The following is a 17,936-nucleotide window of genomic DNA, read 5'->3' on the forward strand; positions in this document are numbered from 1 at the left end:
CGAGGAATTGTTCTCCCTCGAAAGATAGGGTTATTCTTCTCCTTTTAGGGAGAATTTTCTTAGGTTAGAGGATCCTAAATTTCTGGTGTACGAGGGAGAATATATTATTTAATTTCGCAGGAGAAATTGATTCAGCAATGAAGATTTGTGCGGTGTCGCAGCAGATGTCAGTTCTACATCTACAATCAATTGAATCAGATTTAATTCAATATTAAAATTACAACAGATCAAAAGACCCCCTCGTTGAAGGTTGTATCAAACAACGATGTGTTAGAGGGTATACAAGATGTTCGATGCGCGATGATCGTAGTTTTGAAGAAAACGAGTTTTATTTGATTCGATTTGTTATGTATTTGATAGATTCAGATTTCTTTTGTAGATGTCGTATGACTTTTTATTAATGAATTAATTTTATTTCAAAAAAAAATAAAAAAATACAACAATGACAATATTTATATAATCATTGACAATATATAGCAAGTTACCAACACTTTTACCCATCTATTTAAGATTTTAAGGGGTGTGCCATCTTTTCCAATTATATTCTTGTATTTTTTATTTTGGATGAGTATGGGTCAAAAGTCCGTTGGAGGGATAGCAGTGTATCCTGTCTCCTCTCCCATAAGGCCATGATCTTCCCATCAAATGGTGCCATTTCAACTGATATTTTATCTCAAACAATATTAAGGTCAATATCGAGTCAAGAAGCTCACCCGAACCGAATTTTAATCAAATCGAGCTCAACACGCTCGAGTATTCTTAAAAACTCATCGGACATTATGAACCGCATTTTAACAAAATCGAGCCCAAGTAACACGCTCGACTGAACTCAAAAATTGGACTCAAACTTCCTCCTCAACTACAGTACGTCAGTACACCATTAGTTATTTCTTACAACACCTCTCCGTATCTCCGACAGAAACCCAAGAATCGGTGGCGCCGGCGAAGCCACCTGAACAAGGCAGTTGAAAGCGACGAGCATTGCGATTTCACGGCTTTGGAAGAGCTCAACGATCGGCAGTTAGCCATTCATTCAGATCGTCATCGCAATTCAAATAGTAAGCCCAAAATGCATTACTTTTCTCTCCCAAATTCATGCTTTTTTTTTACTCATGCAAATTTAATTTCTAGGGTTTGATTAATTTCCGTTCTGTGATTTTCAGCTTGAATTTCTGGTAATTACCAATTTGATCGGGAATGGCGAGTACGGCATGTTTTATGATCGTTAGTCGCACTGATATACCCATTTATGAAGCTGAATTGGGTTCTGCACTGAAAGTACGGCCCTCATTTTTTCACCATCTTTTTGCTGTTAAATAATTTCATTTTGGTTTCAGCAATACTTTCAACTCTTTGATTTGGGGATTTTATTTTTTTAAGTTTGCTGAATTCCATATGCTAGAACTTTACCTTATGTGTTGTTCTGTTGATGGTATTGTATGGATATACAATTACTCCGTAGTTTATTACATCTCACATTTTACTGGTGAAACTAAACAATGTTTTGCAATTTACAAGTGATGTATATCAGGAGAAATTTAGACGAATTGATATGATTGTCAGGTTTGATTTGTCGGTAGACACAAGTTCTGATCAAAAACCAATTTCCAACAGAAAATTAGGGACATGAATCTCGTTGTGCCCACGTTTCTCTTGGCACAGAATGGATTGTTAATTGATTTGGAACTGAACTGTCCCTTTATTACAAAAATGGAAAAACGTACTCCTAGAAAACCGAGTGACATATATGTCGATATAATACTTTGGGGTTACCGTCCTTAACGGGGTTCTTCCGATTAGAAATATTAGCATCAAATCACAATCCTCTTTCTGTTTATGAGAAATAGTTGCTTACAAATTTACTGTCACTCAAGCTCAATTTTCTTCAAGCGATTGCATGGAATGATGCACTTCTCGAGAATGTTTCTTTGTGGCTCTTCTTAGACTTCTATTTTCTTTGTGGAAAACTACGATAAATAAGAAGAGCGATTAAAAGATATAGAATAGAGGAAGGCATGTTTGAAGTTAAAGAGGTTGCGATTACGATTTCATGTTGTTTCTGGAAATCGTTTAGGATCTTTGATGGAAGTTATTTGCTTTGCATGGGGAGTCTTGGGTATTCCGTTTTACTGTTTGGATCTGTTGTAAATATGTTTTTGGGAGTTTGAAGTGGCCAAGAAGAAGACATTTTATGGGGTAAGTGGCTACACTCTTACGGGTAGTAATTTGGAGTTCGTAGTTAGTCATTATGTGCATATATGATATATCTGTGGGGCCAGGGACTTGCTGTGATTCAGGATAACTTATCTAGCTTTCTTCTGGGCTAAGCTGAAACTTTCTGGTGGTGGTACTTGATTTAGAGATTTGAAACAAGTAGGTTAATTTTCCGAGTTGCAGTTTTCTTGTTGAAGCAAACTTGTCCTCTAATTTATTTTTCTGCTCGCTGTTTGCTGTGTATATGATTCTTGTTCTTGTATAAAGTTAATTTTATGTTCTCACCTTTGTATATAAAATCCTTGCTTACCTAGCATCTACATTGTTATTGGCTAACTCCTCTTTTGATACTTGAAGTTACTGGTTAATTAATGTACAATATTGCTGTAATTTCCAGAAGGAAGATGCTGCACAGCAGCACCAGTTTATACTACATGCATCTTTAGACATAGTCCAGGATCTTGCATGGACAACCAGTGCTATGTAAGTGTCTATATTCTAAGTGTCACTATTCTGTTTTCCATCCCAAGCTGTTCTAAGTATCCCTATTCTCTTTGCCTCTCCGTGTTCTCATTTTGTGTTTATAATATTCTTCTTTTTCTTTCAGGTTTTTAAAAGCAATAGACAGATTCAATGATTTGGTGGTGTCGGTATACGTAACTGCTGGTCATATCCTTGAAAATCTTCCCTAATAGGCAGTTATTCAATTAGATTTGGGTTTCTTAGACTTATTTCTGATTGGTTCTTGAATTTTCTCTACTTCTCAGTTCTCTCCATGCTAGCATGTATTGTAGTTTGACGTGAATAATGAATATCCTGTTGCTATTAGCTGATTAGTATGGTTTCACTTTTTATGCTCATGCCGCGCGTATGACTTTAAACTAAATGATGATTGACTATATAAGTTGATAGAATGGGGGCAATTATACTGCATTAAAAAAATGTAGCAAAAATTTATGGTCTTGAAAATAAGAGTTTTCTTAAGACATAAAACAATTTAGGTGCTTTTTCTTTCATCTTCTTCTGCAAAGTGTTGACATAAGTTTCTCATTGAAAATTTTCCACTCCAACATGGCCTATGTGAGAAACGGCTGAATGGTTTTTTTCTTCATTTCAGAAGCTTCCTGTGTAATCATTTGTTTTTTTTAAGATACGAAATCATATCATTAATTATGTACAAAAGATTATATGGATGTTTATTTGTGTTTCTGCTAGCTTTGGATTTATGTAATCGCTTCTGACTTTGTTGGTAATCTCTAGAGTCTAGACATGGTTTTGGCAAGTTTCAATGTCAACTAAGGACATTCCCTCTCCGTTGGTCAGCGTTTTGATTGGTACTTACATTTATGTTGGTTTATAGTTCAGTCTTTCTGTTATTTTATTGTATTGCATCTCGTGAAGTTGTTAATTTTCTTTAACCTGTCATCACATACGCGATTTATGCTTCTTCATGACTCCCGTAATGAGGATGGAGTAAAATGTTTCTTTCAGGAGGTGCACGAGTTGTATATCAAGGTATAATGTGCTTCTACTTCAACAAAGCTTGTTCAAATTTGTTTAATTATTTGGAAGGTAGTTTTATTGAATGAGTGAAAGTACATATTACAGAAGATAAGAAGTCCTTAAAGTGGGTGAGATCTTTCAGCACTCAGGAAAAAGTATACCAATCTGCATAAAAGAGAATTAGTTCTCAAAATTCTGAGTGTGCCCTAGTATTTGAATGCATCAATAAACTGGATCTCTTTCTTCGTAAGATATATCTATTCTTTTAGTTTCTATATAATTAGGTTTGGCCTCGCGATAATTGCTATGCCTATTTGAGTTCCATGTCTTAAATCTCAGAACACAGTCCTGGATAAATATTGTAATTGGTAGTGGATAGGAAGTAATATCATGGATACACTTGCATCTTCCTTTTTTAAAGTCAGTATTATTGTTCCCTCTATAGGACAAAAGAACATCTGCATGATGGTTTGATATTGTTGTCCTATAGTATTGTCTTAGTTAAGTTATTATGCTGCTGTTGAGGTTTTCTCAGTTAGGTGATGACACAAGATCTGTTATTGTCATTGTAATTTAATAGTTCAGTTGGACACTTGTTTTGGTAAAAGGAACTTTTTTTACCCTGTCTATCTAATGTTAAGGGTTATCCTATCGGTGCTGAACTTTGCTGTTACTAGAGGACATTATGTTCGGCATTGGATTTTTGACGATGTAAAGAAACTATTTGAGGAGAAAGGGTGTGTGTTATTTATTTTTTATGTTTTCCTGTAAATTGAATCTATAGAATGACTTTGCTACAACGACATTTTGAGAAGGCTGAAGGGGTAGGAATCGATTCGACTTTTATACATATGGTTTTACTAATCTTCTCCATAGAGTTATTATGAGTTCTGGCCTTCTCGGAGACATTGAAGATGAATTATTAGATGTTCTACAATGTATACGAGGCTATGACACTTGGGAAATGGTAAGATTGCGTGGTTTTGTTTTTATGACGGATCAGTCCAGTGCGGTGAAAGCATTAAGGGCCTTGTAATGATGATGAATGGGTATGATACTTTAGCTAAGTTGCTCCATAATACGTCAGGTTTGTTGCGTTTGATACCATTTCAATGGTCGAAAGTGTGTTTGTGGATGGAAGGTAAATTCTTGATGTGGAAGTTCTGACTCAATACCATGCTACTAAAACTATAATGTTAACCCAATCCTTTATAAGGCTTCTTTCTAGAGGGGGATACAAAAGGTAAATGTATGCTGCCTTACCCGGGCAGTTGTAATGAGACTTGTTGACCTTAGCCTTACATTTACCAAAAATCTGTTTCATCGAAGTAGTGACTCGAAAGACTGTCACCTTTCTGCTTCAGTCCAAATGAAAGTAAACTAGATTAGATCCCGTACACACATGTAATATGCTAATTTGACCAACATGACATATCGAGTTAATATATTTTTCATTATTAATGTCCCGATTTGATTAAAATATTACCAAAAAGTATTTAGCAAAATTATTATTACGTGGTATCTATTATTACCATAATTTCTAAACTAATATTTTTTCCCATACATAAATAGTTTATAAAGAGGGTAAAGAATAAAATAAATAAAAAATAGATATATTTTTTAGGAAAGTGATTTTTGGCGGGAAAGTTTTACACCAGGAAATGACATGTGTCATTCCTGGTGTCTGTTTTAGTATAAAGTAATAGATAGATAGTTGACAGTTAAATGGGATATTACAATGGTGGTGCTGATTGGAGTAGTTGTAATGAAAGGCAATTGAAACGGTCCGTGATAGATGTTATTGGAGTTTCATATATAAGATTTTGGGAGTGGTATGGGATGCATTGGTTAGGAGAAATTATTGTTAAGGAGAATTTATAACCCCAGACCTAAGAATGGCTGGAATGCTGGATACTCCCAACTACAAGATAATCAAAGTACAATTAACTCAAAATTTTCTGCTCTTCTCTCTTTCTCTATAATCTCCTGTAATTATTGCAGCTCTCCTTCCTTTCCCCCTTAACTAACTCACTCGCTTCCTCCAAGCTAATCCTAACAGACTTATTATGCACTACCAATATTACCCTTTCCCCTTTACCCAATGCATTTAAATAAACAAGGGATAAGTTGATTTGGAATTCAAGAGATTGAGCCGATGATATGCTCTTTCAATATTTATTTATTATATTAATTAAAATTGTGACTTTTGAGGATGGTATTAACGTATGTTAATATGTTGTGAACTTGTGCAAGAAATCGTCTAGAAATGTTTTGACCTGACTGTACTGTTTGGTGCTCTGCTTCTGGAGGTAAGAGAGATCTTAAAATAGGAATTCCCCACATGATTACTAAGGATATTTGTGTTACTTGCTTGTTGATCTGTTGTTCAATGTCATTGCCATCTTATCTTTCTCTTAAATAAATTGTCTTGAGGAATCTTGATATCTATCTATGACTATTTACTCCCTCTATCACGTAAACTTGGTAACACTTAGAAAGTGCAAATAAATAAATAAGTAATGGAACATCTCTGTATTACTTTGTCTACCATATTAATTACTCACATATGCAACACTTGTGTTCAGCTCCAATGCAATTCCAGTTCTATTTTTTTTCTTTCCATATATGTGTGTTGTTTTATATAGCTGTGCTCCTGATACTAGTGTTCTTGCTGATTCAGAATGAACTTAGTTTTCTACTCTTGCTGATTAAAAGCTTCTTTACGCGTGAATCCTGGTTAACTGCTTTCTGGAGCCCTGTCTTTCGGTTTTTTCCTATGTAGTTTATTTGTTAAAGACATCTCATCGTTCCCCCTTTTTCAGAACTATAATTTCTTTTTTCCTGTAAGAGCGTTACTCTTCTTTAAGCCTATACTGGATAAGCTAGAATAGAGTGTGTGTGTGTGTGTGGGGGGGGGGGGGGGGGGGTGTTCGTCAGGCATTGGGGATGGTGCGTATGCATTACAGGAATAACAATTTCGTTTGTAGCCAATCATCTGTTTAGAAGTATGTTATATAGAAGACAGCCTGGATGCTTATGTAGGAGAAATGCTCCTCATACTAATCAATCGGTCTCACAAGTCTCCTCTCTGTATTCTTCTACAGTAAACAGTTCAAAGGTAGGAATAGTAACCTTTATTTTTGAAAGATCATTGACAAGAAAGTAATATATCTTTCTTTCTTTCTTGTTTGGTGCTCTTATAGTCTGACTACAGCACAGAGGCTATCTCTTACAGTGAAAGGTTATCCGTTTTTTCAATAGGATTGGGAGCTGGATTGCATCCCTTGTCTCAATAGGATAGGTTCAGCAAATGTTTGTTTTATGTAGGAAGGAGGAGAAACTAGAAACATGTGCTTGCCTGTTCGTGGAATAGACCCTATAAAACAAAATAAGTCCTTTTGGAAATTTTGAGAAGCATTTGTAGTCATGTCAGCTACCTTGGCACTGAGGAGAAACAAAATGAGATTCTTTTTTTGCAAATCTGTACTGTGTTTGGTTTAAGTGTCCCTTTTAGATAATCATTTTTACTAATTTACTGTGTGATTGTTGATTGACATGGTCTCAAGACTAAAAAAAATTACTTGTTTTAAAGATGATGGGGGATGCAGGGCTCAGATTTCCTGGTTTCATTTTATAGGCATTGATAACAAATACTTCTACGTATAACTATTTAGTCACTGTCTTCTTTGTTCCCAGTTTTTGGAGAGTATAAACAAGAGCCGGCTACTACAAACTACATGCAATTTTATGTTGTTAGCATGTAGTACTACCATTCTTTGGCTTATTCTATCAGAGCACTACTAATCCTTTCTGAGCTGCTATCCATATTCAATTATAATTTATAATTTATAATTATAGCTCTACCTTCTCTGGTTCAATTTTTTTTAAATGGTTGGTGAAACAATCTTTTTCATGTGTTAATTTTTCTAGCTGATCCTTGATTGAGTTTGCAAGAGCTGATAATCTCTTTGTTTTCATAGAAAGACCGTCAAAGATGTTTGGTGACGGGTGATAGTTATCATTGCTCTTTCATTAGTGATTGATATATTGTTTTTTACACTATTTCATTGATTTGACAACTTCCAAAATTTCAGATTCTGCTCAATCCCCTTTATCTACCAGGGTCTCGCATTGCTTCATCACATTTTGACACAAAAGTCAGAGCCCTAGCCCGAAAATATCTGTGAAGCGGATGTGGAAAGCAAGAGAAGCTGAGTTTGTTACTGGATTAGACAGAAACTGTCCTGAGTTCAAGGCTTCAAGCTGTTATTTGGCTGACACTTCAGTTGAAAGTTTAGGTTATAAAACATTTTAGTTTATACAATACGAGTGGATAAGATGTATTGTCTTTTTTTTGTATACCCTATGATGGCAATAACGAGTATTGTCTTCTTTCTTATACGAGAAGTAGAATTTTCATCCTTCTAATTTTGGCAGTGATTGAAAGATTTGCCTTCTGGAACTGCAAGGTTGTCTATTTTTTTTTTGAATGACAGTGCTTTTTGCTAATCTCTGTTGGTCTAAGATTTTGACGGGATTTAGTTTTTCCTCCTTATTTGAGGAAAAGGATGATTTTAAGGTATAAACCTTCGTCTAACAAAGAAGCACGAAATCTTGGCTTGATTCAATGTACGAGTCTACTATTGTTTCCGATTCTACTGGTGATTCTAAAATATTGCGGTTTTACTAGCGATTTAAAACGTTTGTGATATTCCAGTAGGAACACTGACAAGAGGGGGGGGTGAATTGTTTCGTTGAACTTAGGGTGTTCCTTTGCGGAATTTAGAAATTAAAGGAACATCCATCTCTAGGAACAGCCGTCTTTGGGAACAGACGTCTTCGGTAACAGCCGTCTTTGGGAACAACCTTCTTTGGGAACGGCCGTCTTCGGGAACAGTCGTCTTTGGGAACAACCTTCTTTGGGAACAACCGTCTTTGAGGATCAACCACTTAGAGGATCAACCATCTCTTTCGGGATTCTTCTAGCTCATCTGGAGTTCTAGTTCTTCCGCAGGAACTTTATAACTCCCAACTTCTCTAGAGTTCATCCTTAGGAACTGCTCTACAATTCCAGCTCCGGATTTTATGCTTCTTTGTTATAAGCATCTCACAATCATCAACTTCCAGTAAGCTTTATTATTGATGACTTGGGCACAACTATTCATTAATGATCCTTGCACACATACAACTTGAAAACCACGTTAGTTGATTACGTTAGTTTGTCATCATCAAAACCATATTGGCTCAACAATTTCCCCCTTTTTGGTGATGACAAACCAAGGCAAAGTAATAATAAAACTAACAGGAACTTAGTAGCAAGATCATTATTTAGTAGAGAATAAAACATAAATAACTATTAATCATCTTATAAAAGTAGGAAATAAGTATCTTTGCCTTTTCTCTTCCCCCTTTGACATCATCAAAAAGTGTACTTCGTTTCAAGGATTTATAAACAATCTTCCAGATGTACATTGACACCACACCACCAAGAACATATATTTAATGGTCAAACATGAGGCAAAAGAAAGTATTAATTTGCTCAAACGTCAATCTAGTAATATTAGCCATCCTCACGCATACATCAATAAATCAGTCAAAGAAGCTAAAGTGTAGTTGTCAACAAGTATAATCTCATTTTCACCAAAGTGCAACACATTAATAAGAATAAATCAAATGTCTAATGAGTTCCAAAGAAAATAGATAATTGATGGAAAAATTTATGAAGAGATAGGCAGGCTAATGGGATGAATAGATTTATTCCTTTGTCACTTGTTTCTCAAGCATGCCTCCCTTTTTCTCGCAAATTCAACTGAAGTTCCTTCTCATAAAATACATTGTTGTTCCTTCTCTTTCTTCTTCTTTAACAGTACATAGTTTCCTTTTCTTCTTCGTATAATTTATTTGAAGCTTTTTGATAGTTCCTTGATTCAATAATTTTTGTAGGAACTTACGTTTATGGTGTAAGTTCCCTTGTGAATCATTAAGGAACTTAATATTTTTGAAAGATAATTCTTTAAGATACTGACAGCTTCATTTGTATTTCAACTTGGAAACTTAACTGCTTGTAGGAACTTCTTATCCCTTCTATTTCTTCCTTCATATAGCTCTCCTTTTGTTCCCCTCTTTTTTTCATTTTGATTTCTTTTGTCTCCATTTTTTTTTCATCTCCTATTGTTTTTTTTCTTTCAAAATATAAATAAACGCTCTATCAATCACCTTCCTCATTAGTTCCCCCTCAACTACTCGATTAAGTGACAAAGGAGGAATATTTCGTAGAGGATTTTTGTATAGTGATGAATTTTGAGAATGTTTTGAAAAGAAAAAGAAATCAATGTGTGATATGAATTGATTTTGTGATCTCTAATATGTTGTAGAGATACGGTAGAAAAAGTGTAGGAAACATTTTTGTGAGGAACAAGAGTTTAATTGGTGGATATCATGGAAGAAATAAATTATCACACATTACAGGATTTGGACATTCTTAAGAGTGCACATGGATCGAATGAAAAAGCCTTGTTTTGATCCATAAGGACATGGAACTTCACTTTTGCTTCTTTTTCCTTTTTATCAACGCATAAGCAGTTTGGAAACTAAGGGTAATATTACAAAGACATCAGTGAGTCCTTAATTCAATTCTAGCTCATGACTACGTACAAGACATAGAAAGACTGTGGTGTCAATTTTATAAGAAAGACTATTCACATAAACTCTACACATATAATACACAATTCAATGAGTCTTAAGGGAAATTCGAGGAAACTTCAACGAATTTCAAACTTGTATAATATTTCCCTACGTTATTAATAAGCCTTTTAGTGAGAGAATAAAATATATTGCTAATGAATTACTAGGAACAACTAGTGCCATGCGTTGTTCCCCCTCACTTAGGCATTCATAAAGTCTAGTTATTAGATCTAGGAACACTACTTTGCTTGGGTTCCGTATTGAAACAAATAACAGATTGTTGAAATAAACATATCTCAGATTCGACTTAAAGTCAAAATTTTCCATTAAACATATTTGTGAATCTTGAGGTGTTCCTTTGTCCGAAAGTTCCTCTCCGGATTTTGATCTATGTTCCCATTTAAGGTGCTGATGTAATATGCCATCTAAAATGCCACACCACCATGAGTTCCTAAGCATAACTCACGGGTCATCAATGAACCAGTGAGTTCCTCAATGTTGAACTTGAACTCGCAGGAACAAGGAAGAAACTGGTACGTCAAGTTTCTGACAGATTAGTGTGCACCTTTGTTTGTTTCTGTACCAATTCCTTAGGCAAGGGAACCCAACATGATTTGGGTCCCTTCTTGTTAGTAATGACTGTTAAAATATAATTAAAACAACTACTACTACCGAGATACAATATGCATTCATATAAATGATAATCAATATATTCATGAAGCATATAAAATAATAATTCTTAGGCAAAAAAAAAATTAGTACTGTATAACGTTGCCTAAAAATTAAAAATTTTAATTTCCACAGATTCTTGTGTGCATTTTCTCAAAAGTCATTTCCTTGAACTCATTTAAATATACTGGAGTTTTAAAATAAATTGAAAAATTGTCTATTAAAAACATATTTTAGATTTTTCAAATTCGATTTTAAATCAAAATTATAGTAGTTCCATTAGGAACAAGCAATAAATTAATGTATGCACACAAAGAAGATCTCAAGGATGAGGTACGTACCTCAAATATTTTGTTGTATATCCTTGAGTGACTTTTATTCATCAAGAACAAGTCCGCCTTCGTTTTTCCTTGTTCTGGAACAACATTGGGTTGTGTTCCTTTCTTCAAGTTTCTCATTAGTGTTCCTCCTTCTTCCAGGAACTTTACTCAGCAGGGTTGCCTGCTTATCAGCGAGTTACGGCTCTGATACCAACTGATATTCCAGTAGGAACACTGACAAGAGGGGGGGGGGGTGAATTGTTTCGTTGAACTTAGGGTGTTCCTTTGCGGAATTTAGAAATTAAAGGAACAACCATCTTTAGGAACAACCATCTTTAGGAACAACCGTCTTTGGGAACAGCCGTCTTTGGGAACAGACGTCTTCGGGAACAGCCATCTTTGGGAACAACCTTCTTTGGGAACAGCCGTCTTCGGGAACAGTCGTCTTTGGGAACAACCTTCTTTGAGAACAACCGTCTTTGAGGATCAACCACTTAGAGGATCAACCATCTCTTTCGGGATTCCTCTAGCTCATCTGGAGTTCTAGTTCTTCCGCAGGAACTTTATAACTCCCAGCTTCTCTAGAGTTCATCCTTAGGAACTGCTCTACAATTCCAGCTCTGGATTTTATGCTTCTTTGTTATAAGCATCTCACAATCATCAACTTCCAGTAAGCTTTATTATTGATGACTTGGGCACAACTATTCATTAATGATCCTTGCACACATACAACTTGAAAACCACGTTAGTTGATTACGTTAGATTGTCATCATCAAAACCATATTGGCTCAACAGTTTGCCTACTTTTTTTTTTGAGGGGATCCATTAAAGGGAGCTTAAATTAATGAATCGTCAATCCCCCTTTATTAAGCCTTTTTAATTTCCTTCTTTTCTTCTTTAGTTCACGAAAAATGGCACCGAACTTTTCGCTACTCCATTTTGTAAGGTCCTCAGCACACATAGCCATTTTAGACTCCAAGTTTCTTCCACCTAGCCACGCATTTTCTATAATTCCTTCACAAGCCTCTTCATTCGCCCACAATTGTTCAAACCTAAACGGCTTGTCTCCAAACTCCAAACTGCCATCTCTCCTACTCAAATATAGTTTGATTGGGTCACGGTCCGACCATTCTCTGCCAAGGTGTTTCAGATGAGCATGAGGAAAGCAAGATAACCACTCGTTCGTCACCAACGCCCTATCCAACCTACATTGGATATTACCTGCCTCCCCCTCCCATTGTCATAAGTAAACTCGTACCCCGAATAAGGCACATCCCGGAACCACAAGCATCCACTACACTCCTGAAATTCGCCATTTGCCACTCCGCCCTATCATTACCACCCAGTTTCTCCGAGGAAACTAAAATCTCATTAAAGTCCCCGATATAGACCCAAGGTAATTGGGCTTGTGAGGGCAATTCTGAGAGTAGTTTCCAAGATAGGTGACGATTATGCACCTCCGGCCACCCATAGAAGCCTGTTAACCTCCACTCATCATCACCCAGTCCACCACGCACCAACCCATCAATATGGTGCACCGCCATTGATCGAAGCATCACGTTAATCTCCCTCCGCCAAAGCAAAGCTACACCCCCTGCACGACCCATTGAATCCACCACCAAACCATCATAATCTCCAAACCTTCTCTTAACCCCCCATTTTTTGAAAGAAAGGCCATAGGTGTGGTTGATTCTCTGCTCTGTATCTTCATCCTGCTCGTCTGGGGTGTGGGGAGCGGAAAGCTGAGCTTGCTCCAAACCATAAGATCCAAGAGAGTGCCTGGTCGAAGAAAACCCCCCTCCCCTTCGGACTCAATCTTTTTTTTGACTCTATATATGTGGGCACCTGATATCTATGAGGGTTCACCTATCTAAGCGTCTTCCCTGCGTATTAGCTCTCTTCATCGTGGATGGCTCAACCACGCCCGGTGCCACGAAATGATTGAGAACTAGGACGGGTCTTCCTCTCAACATTCTCGAGGCTCCACTCTCCCCCCTGAAAAAGTCAGGCCCCGTTACGTTAGCCTGGGCGAAGATAGGGAGAAAGAGTAGAAGCAAGCTACCTTAGCTCTGCCAGGCTCACCAAGATAACCTACCTTTTAGGTATATATCATTTATATATGAAATTCACTTCAGTAGTGAATGCTTCAACCCATAGATGCTTTGGTACTCCCTTAGTGAAATTTCAACTATATTATATGTAGGTATTTTAAGACCCTCTTAGATAGAAGTTTGCCCAATACAGGCCTCGTAGAGGATACCAGAGAATTCCTGCTAAGGTAATCCAACTCTTGTTCAAGAAGGACTCGGGCAGAATGTCCTATGTCTTATTTTTCAAGGAAGTTTTTTGGTTCCGAAAGCTCATCTGGCTCTTTGATTCTAAGGTAATGCAATTCACTTACTTGGAACAAGTAAGGCCTTTTAGGGCCACCAAATTCTAAACTACTCAACTTCGTCTCTGATAAGAACACTAGAGACGGGACCTCCCTCCGGACAAGATCCCGGAGTCCGTCAACTGCATTAGGATTGCCCAGCCTTATGCAGTTCAAACTTAGAAGACTCATTGAGCTTGGCGGGGCTGCTAACTAACAACCACCGCCTCCCGCCAACCAAATTGAGAACTAGAAACAAGAATCTTCTTTCCTCCACTTTCAACATCCACCATCTCACAATCACCCAATCTATCCCTTTTTCCACACCCCACACTACCATCCCCTCCCTCGTGAACAATGTCATTCCCCTCCCCTTTGTTCCTTACCATTCTCTTCCAACTCTTACCACTCTTCTTGCCCTTCGAATCATCCACACCCAGCAAAAAGGAGAGTGGTGCAGTGACTGTGGGTGCCTTCGAAACACTCGACTTCCCATCAGACCCCTCTACAATATCTTTCTGCTCTGCTAAAGTCCCCTCCGTCACCTGACTAGCTGACACTCGTACCAAGCCAACCTCCCTTTCTACTTGACTCTCTCCATTTGCACCCTTCCCTGATATGATACGTCAGCACTCCCTTCAGCTATGGCCTCCCCAACATTATCGTTGTGCAGTGCCCTGCTTTCCCCCTTCTCCCCTTCCTCCACAAACACCAATATCTTCACCTTCGCACTACCCCCATCCCTCACATTATCCTTCTCCTTAGTGACAAACAGAATCTGTTTACCTACTGTGATCCAGCTCCTTAGAATTTTGAACCCTACCTTTGATAGGTGAGGCTCCTCGGAACAAACCCCATCTCAGCTCCTTCTTCTTGTCCTCCCCCGACACTCTAGTACAGTCCCTCTCTGAATGCCCCAAGCGTCCACATGCGAAGCACAAAAACGGTAGACGTTCATAGGCAAACTCCACTCTCACCTCCTTCCCTCCTTTATCGAGCATTCGTTTTGTCTGTCGAAGAGGTTTGGTCAAGTCAATCATTAATTTAATTCTCCTAATTCTGTCCAACCCTAGTAAATCATGTTCAATTTCGAGAATGTCACCCATACCTGCTACTAGGGCAGAAACGTCAGCATCCGTCCTACAATTAAATGACAATTTTTTAACGTGCACCCAGAACGACGAGGTCGAGAGCTCCACCGTTTCTGACTTCTCATTCTCGTCCACCTCTTTCGGAAGTATCAAGTTGTTCTCGAAACACCATGGGCGGCCATTAAAGACTCTCTCCTTATCCCTCCAATGGAAAAATTGGAAGGCAAATAAATTAGGGCTAATGGCCCTAATCACAATTCTATTCTCCGGCGCCCAAACAGAAGTCATCGTTCGCCTCAAAGCCTCAAAGCTAAAAGGTCGTCTTGTGATATTATTATAAGTAGGTATAACGTTTGCCTACTTTTAAATGGTCGGTAAAGTCATAAAATGACGATTCTAACATCATTGCATGCATCTACCTCAAAGAAATGACGAAAATATAGCACTCAATTTGTAATACCCCATATTTTTAGGTATATTTATTAATCATTTTATGCATTTTAAATATATATTTTATATTAAATTATTTTGGAGAAAATAATATTCAATATTTTGGAGGGAAAATATTCAAATATTTTGGAGGAAATATTATTTTAAAAATTATATTTATTATATTATTTTCATACTTTATTTAATTTTAAAGTGGTATTAAATTCCTAATTCTATTTTGAATTGATTTTGAAGAAAAGAGTTTTACTCAACTTTAAATTCTTATACTAATCCAAAAATTATTTTATTATTTTATAAAATTATTTTTATATGATAAAATATTTATGATAAAATATTTCGGGTTTATTTTGCAAAAGTAAAGCAATTTTACTCAAAGTTGGATTTTAAGAGTTTTAACAATTCAAAATTCCATACAAACCCGAATACTTCAAGATAAATTCTGAAATTTTCAGGATATTTCCTAAATCCTTATCCAAGCATTTGTATAAATTTTTTTGATTTATCATTTGTATTTCTATTTTAAATCAGTTTTACTCTAAACTGAAAATCACCACAATCATGACTAGATTCAGAATTCTATTCTAGCTTAAACACCAAGTTTGATTCTATCTCTTAGGGTTCTATTCTGACTCTAACTCTAATCTTACACCTATATATAATTCCTCCCTCATTCATTATTACTCACAACAAAAGTTGAAAGCTTTCCCATGCCCGCTCTTAAACTTCTTCTTCTCTATCTGGCTCTAACCTTCTCACCTAAAATCTCAATACCACCATCACGTCACTCCGTGTAACACCTTAATAAATCATTGTCTTTATAAAACTATTTTCCAACTTAACGAGTTTTCCGTTCTGAGACTGGGGACATTCAAACAGTTCAAACCCAGTTCAAGTTAGCTTTGGACCAGAATATAATCTACAGGCAGAAAGACAGTGAAAACTTGGGGTTTTTACACCCCCGGATCGGAGCACACACCAACCTACCCACCAGCGTTTTACTTCGTAAATATAGGTAGGGATATTGCTTATATGTCTGGCACGGTTATATATATTGACGGATCATGGAACAAAGTCACTTCACGAGCTGGAATGGGATGGGTGCTTCAACAAACACAAACAGTTGGGACAAGAATTATTGGAGGTTGTGACTATGGTTTAGGGCATTCAGCTTTACATGTGGAATATATGGCTTGTCCGCAGGGATTATGGGCAACGAAATCGTCATTGACCGACGTAGCAGTATACACTGACTCAGCTACCTTGGTCTCTTACTTGCAGGGAAAAGTTAAGCCAGATATTCGTGTTAGTTGGACATTGAATGCCATCTCGAGACAGTTAGTGTAATCCCCCGTAAATTTATAAATTTTATTAATATATTTTAACGTATATTATTTATATTTAAATAGAATTTATGAATTTTAGGAATAAATATATAATTAACGTATATTTATTTTATTTTAAGTACGTTCTAAATATTTAACGATTTTTGAACTTTATTATATTTATATATTTAATGTATATTTAATGTATATTTAAATATATTCTAAATTTTTACGGTTTGTGCAATCAAAAAATAATTTTAGAATTTTATGTTGAAAAGAATTTGAATTAGGAAAATATGTTGAATTCGGAAAAACAATCCTATTCGGTTTTGACTCAGACACTCAAACCCAAATCCAAATCCTAATCCTAGCCCAATTTTGGAAAAGCCCAAATAGATAAAGCCCAAAATTGACTCACAAGTTTCACTCCTCTCAAACCCACATACAATTCACCTGATTTTACTCCCTCCTCTCTTTCACGTATGTGACCTCCCTCCTCCTTTTCTTTTTCTTCTTCCGCGAGTTAGCACAGCCACCACCGCTACCTCTCCTTGCTGCTCCTACCACCGCACACCTGCAAGTCACCGGCTTCTACCGCAGCCGCCGCACCTCTGCCGCCGACGTCGACCAGTCACCCCCCACTGTGTCGCCGCCGTCGAAAGGACCAACCACCACCCTCCTTCATCTCTCCCTCTCGCTCGTGGAACTCTTCCACTCGTTGCTTCTTTGTTTCTTGCTCAGCCACGTGCAACCACCACCGCAACCACCCGCGACTACCAACACCAGTCGCGTCGCCCAACCCGCGGCCACTAGTGCTTCTGCCGTCGTACCTCCGCCGGCCAACCACTCTCTCTCCTTGTTTTGGCGGAGAATTCTTTGTAGGCGACTTTTGAATTCGTTAAAGTGGCCTATCAGTTTGTTTACACAAGGTACGTACATACCTGTGTGCTTGGAATGTTTGTGATTTGTTGAAACCATATTGAAATTGTTGATGAACTTGGTTATGTTGAAATGATTGAGGAACTTGGTTATGTTGAAATTGTTGATGAACTAGGTTATGTTGAAAGTGCATGTTTAATATTGTTGGATGGACATGTTAAGCATATATATTTCGTTATGAGAATTATAGCATGTTAGTATGGATGATTGATGCGAACATGTTGGTTGGGAACATTAGATTATTATATATTAATTCAGATCGATTGTTCATTGTTCCCTTTTAGCTTTTCACTACTTTATGAGGGCTGTGGACCTTGTTTAGTAAGTTGAAACCTTATACCCATATACAGGGGTTGATCATGGTTAAAGGAAA

At 37.0% G+C, this 17,936-nt stretch overlaps 1 protein-coding gene across 1 annotated transcript; it reads left to right on the forward strand.

Annotated features, from left to right (window-relative positions):
• Positions 1 to 789: 789 nt before the first annotated feature.
• LOC110778551 (transport protein particle 20 kDa subunit) lies at positions 790 to 8,226 on the forward strand. Its single transcript, XM_056843195.1, has 6 exons — positions 790 to 1,058; positions 1,164 to 1,278; positions 2,612 to 2,697; positions 2,822 to 2,882; positions 3,643 to 3,729; positions 7,812 to 8,226. Exons 2-6 carry the CDS (start codon positions 1,198 to 1,200, stop codon positions 7,902 to 7,904), a joined length of 408 nt encoding a protein of 135 aa, XP_056699173.1. The 5' UTR covers positions 790 to 1,058; positions 1,164 to 1,197; the 3' UTR covers positions 7,905 to 8,226.
• Positions 8,227 to 17,936: the final 9,710 nt, after the last annotated feature.

The sequence above is a fragment of the Spinacia oleracea genome, chromosome 4 (assembly GCF_020520425.1).
Source record: "Spinacia oleracea cultivar Varoflay chromosome 4, BTI_SOV_V1, whole genome shotgun sequence".
In the NCBI taxonomy this organism is placed as follows: domain Eukaryota; kingdom Viridiplantae; phylum Streptophyta; class Magnoliopsida; order Caryophyllales; family Amaranthaceae; genus Spinacia; species Spinacia oleracea.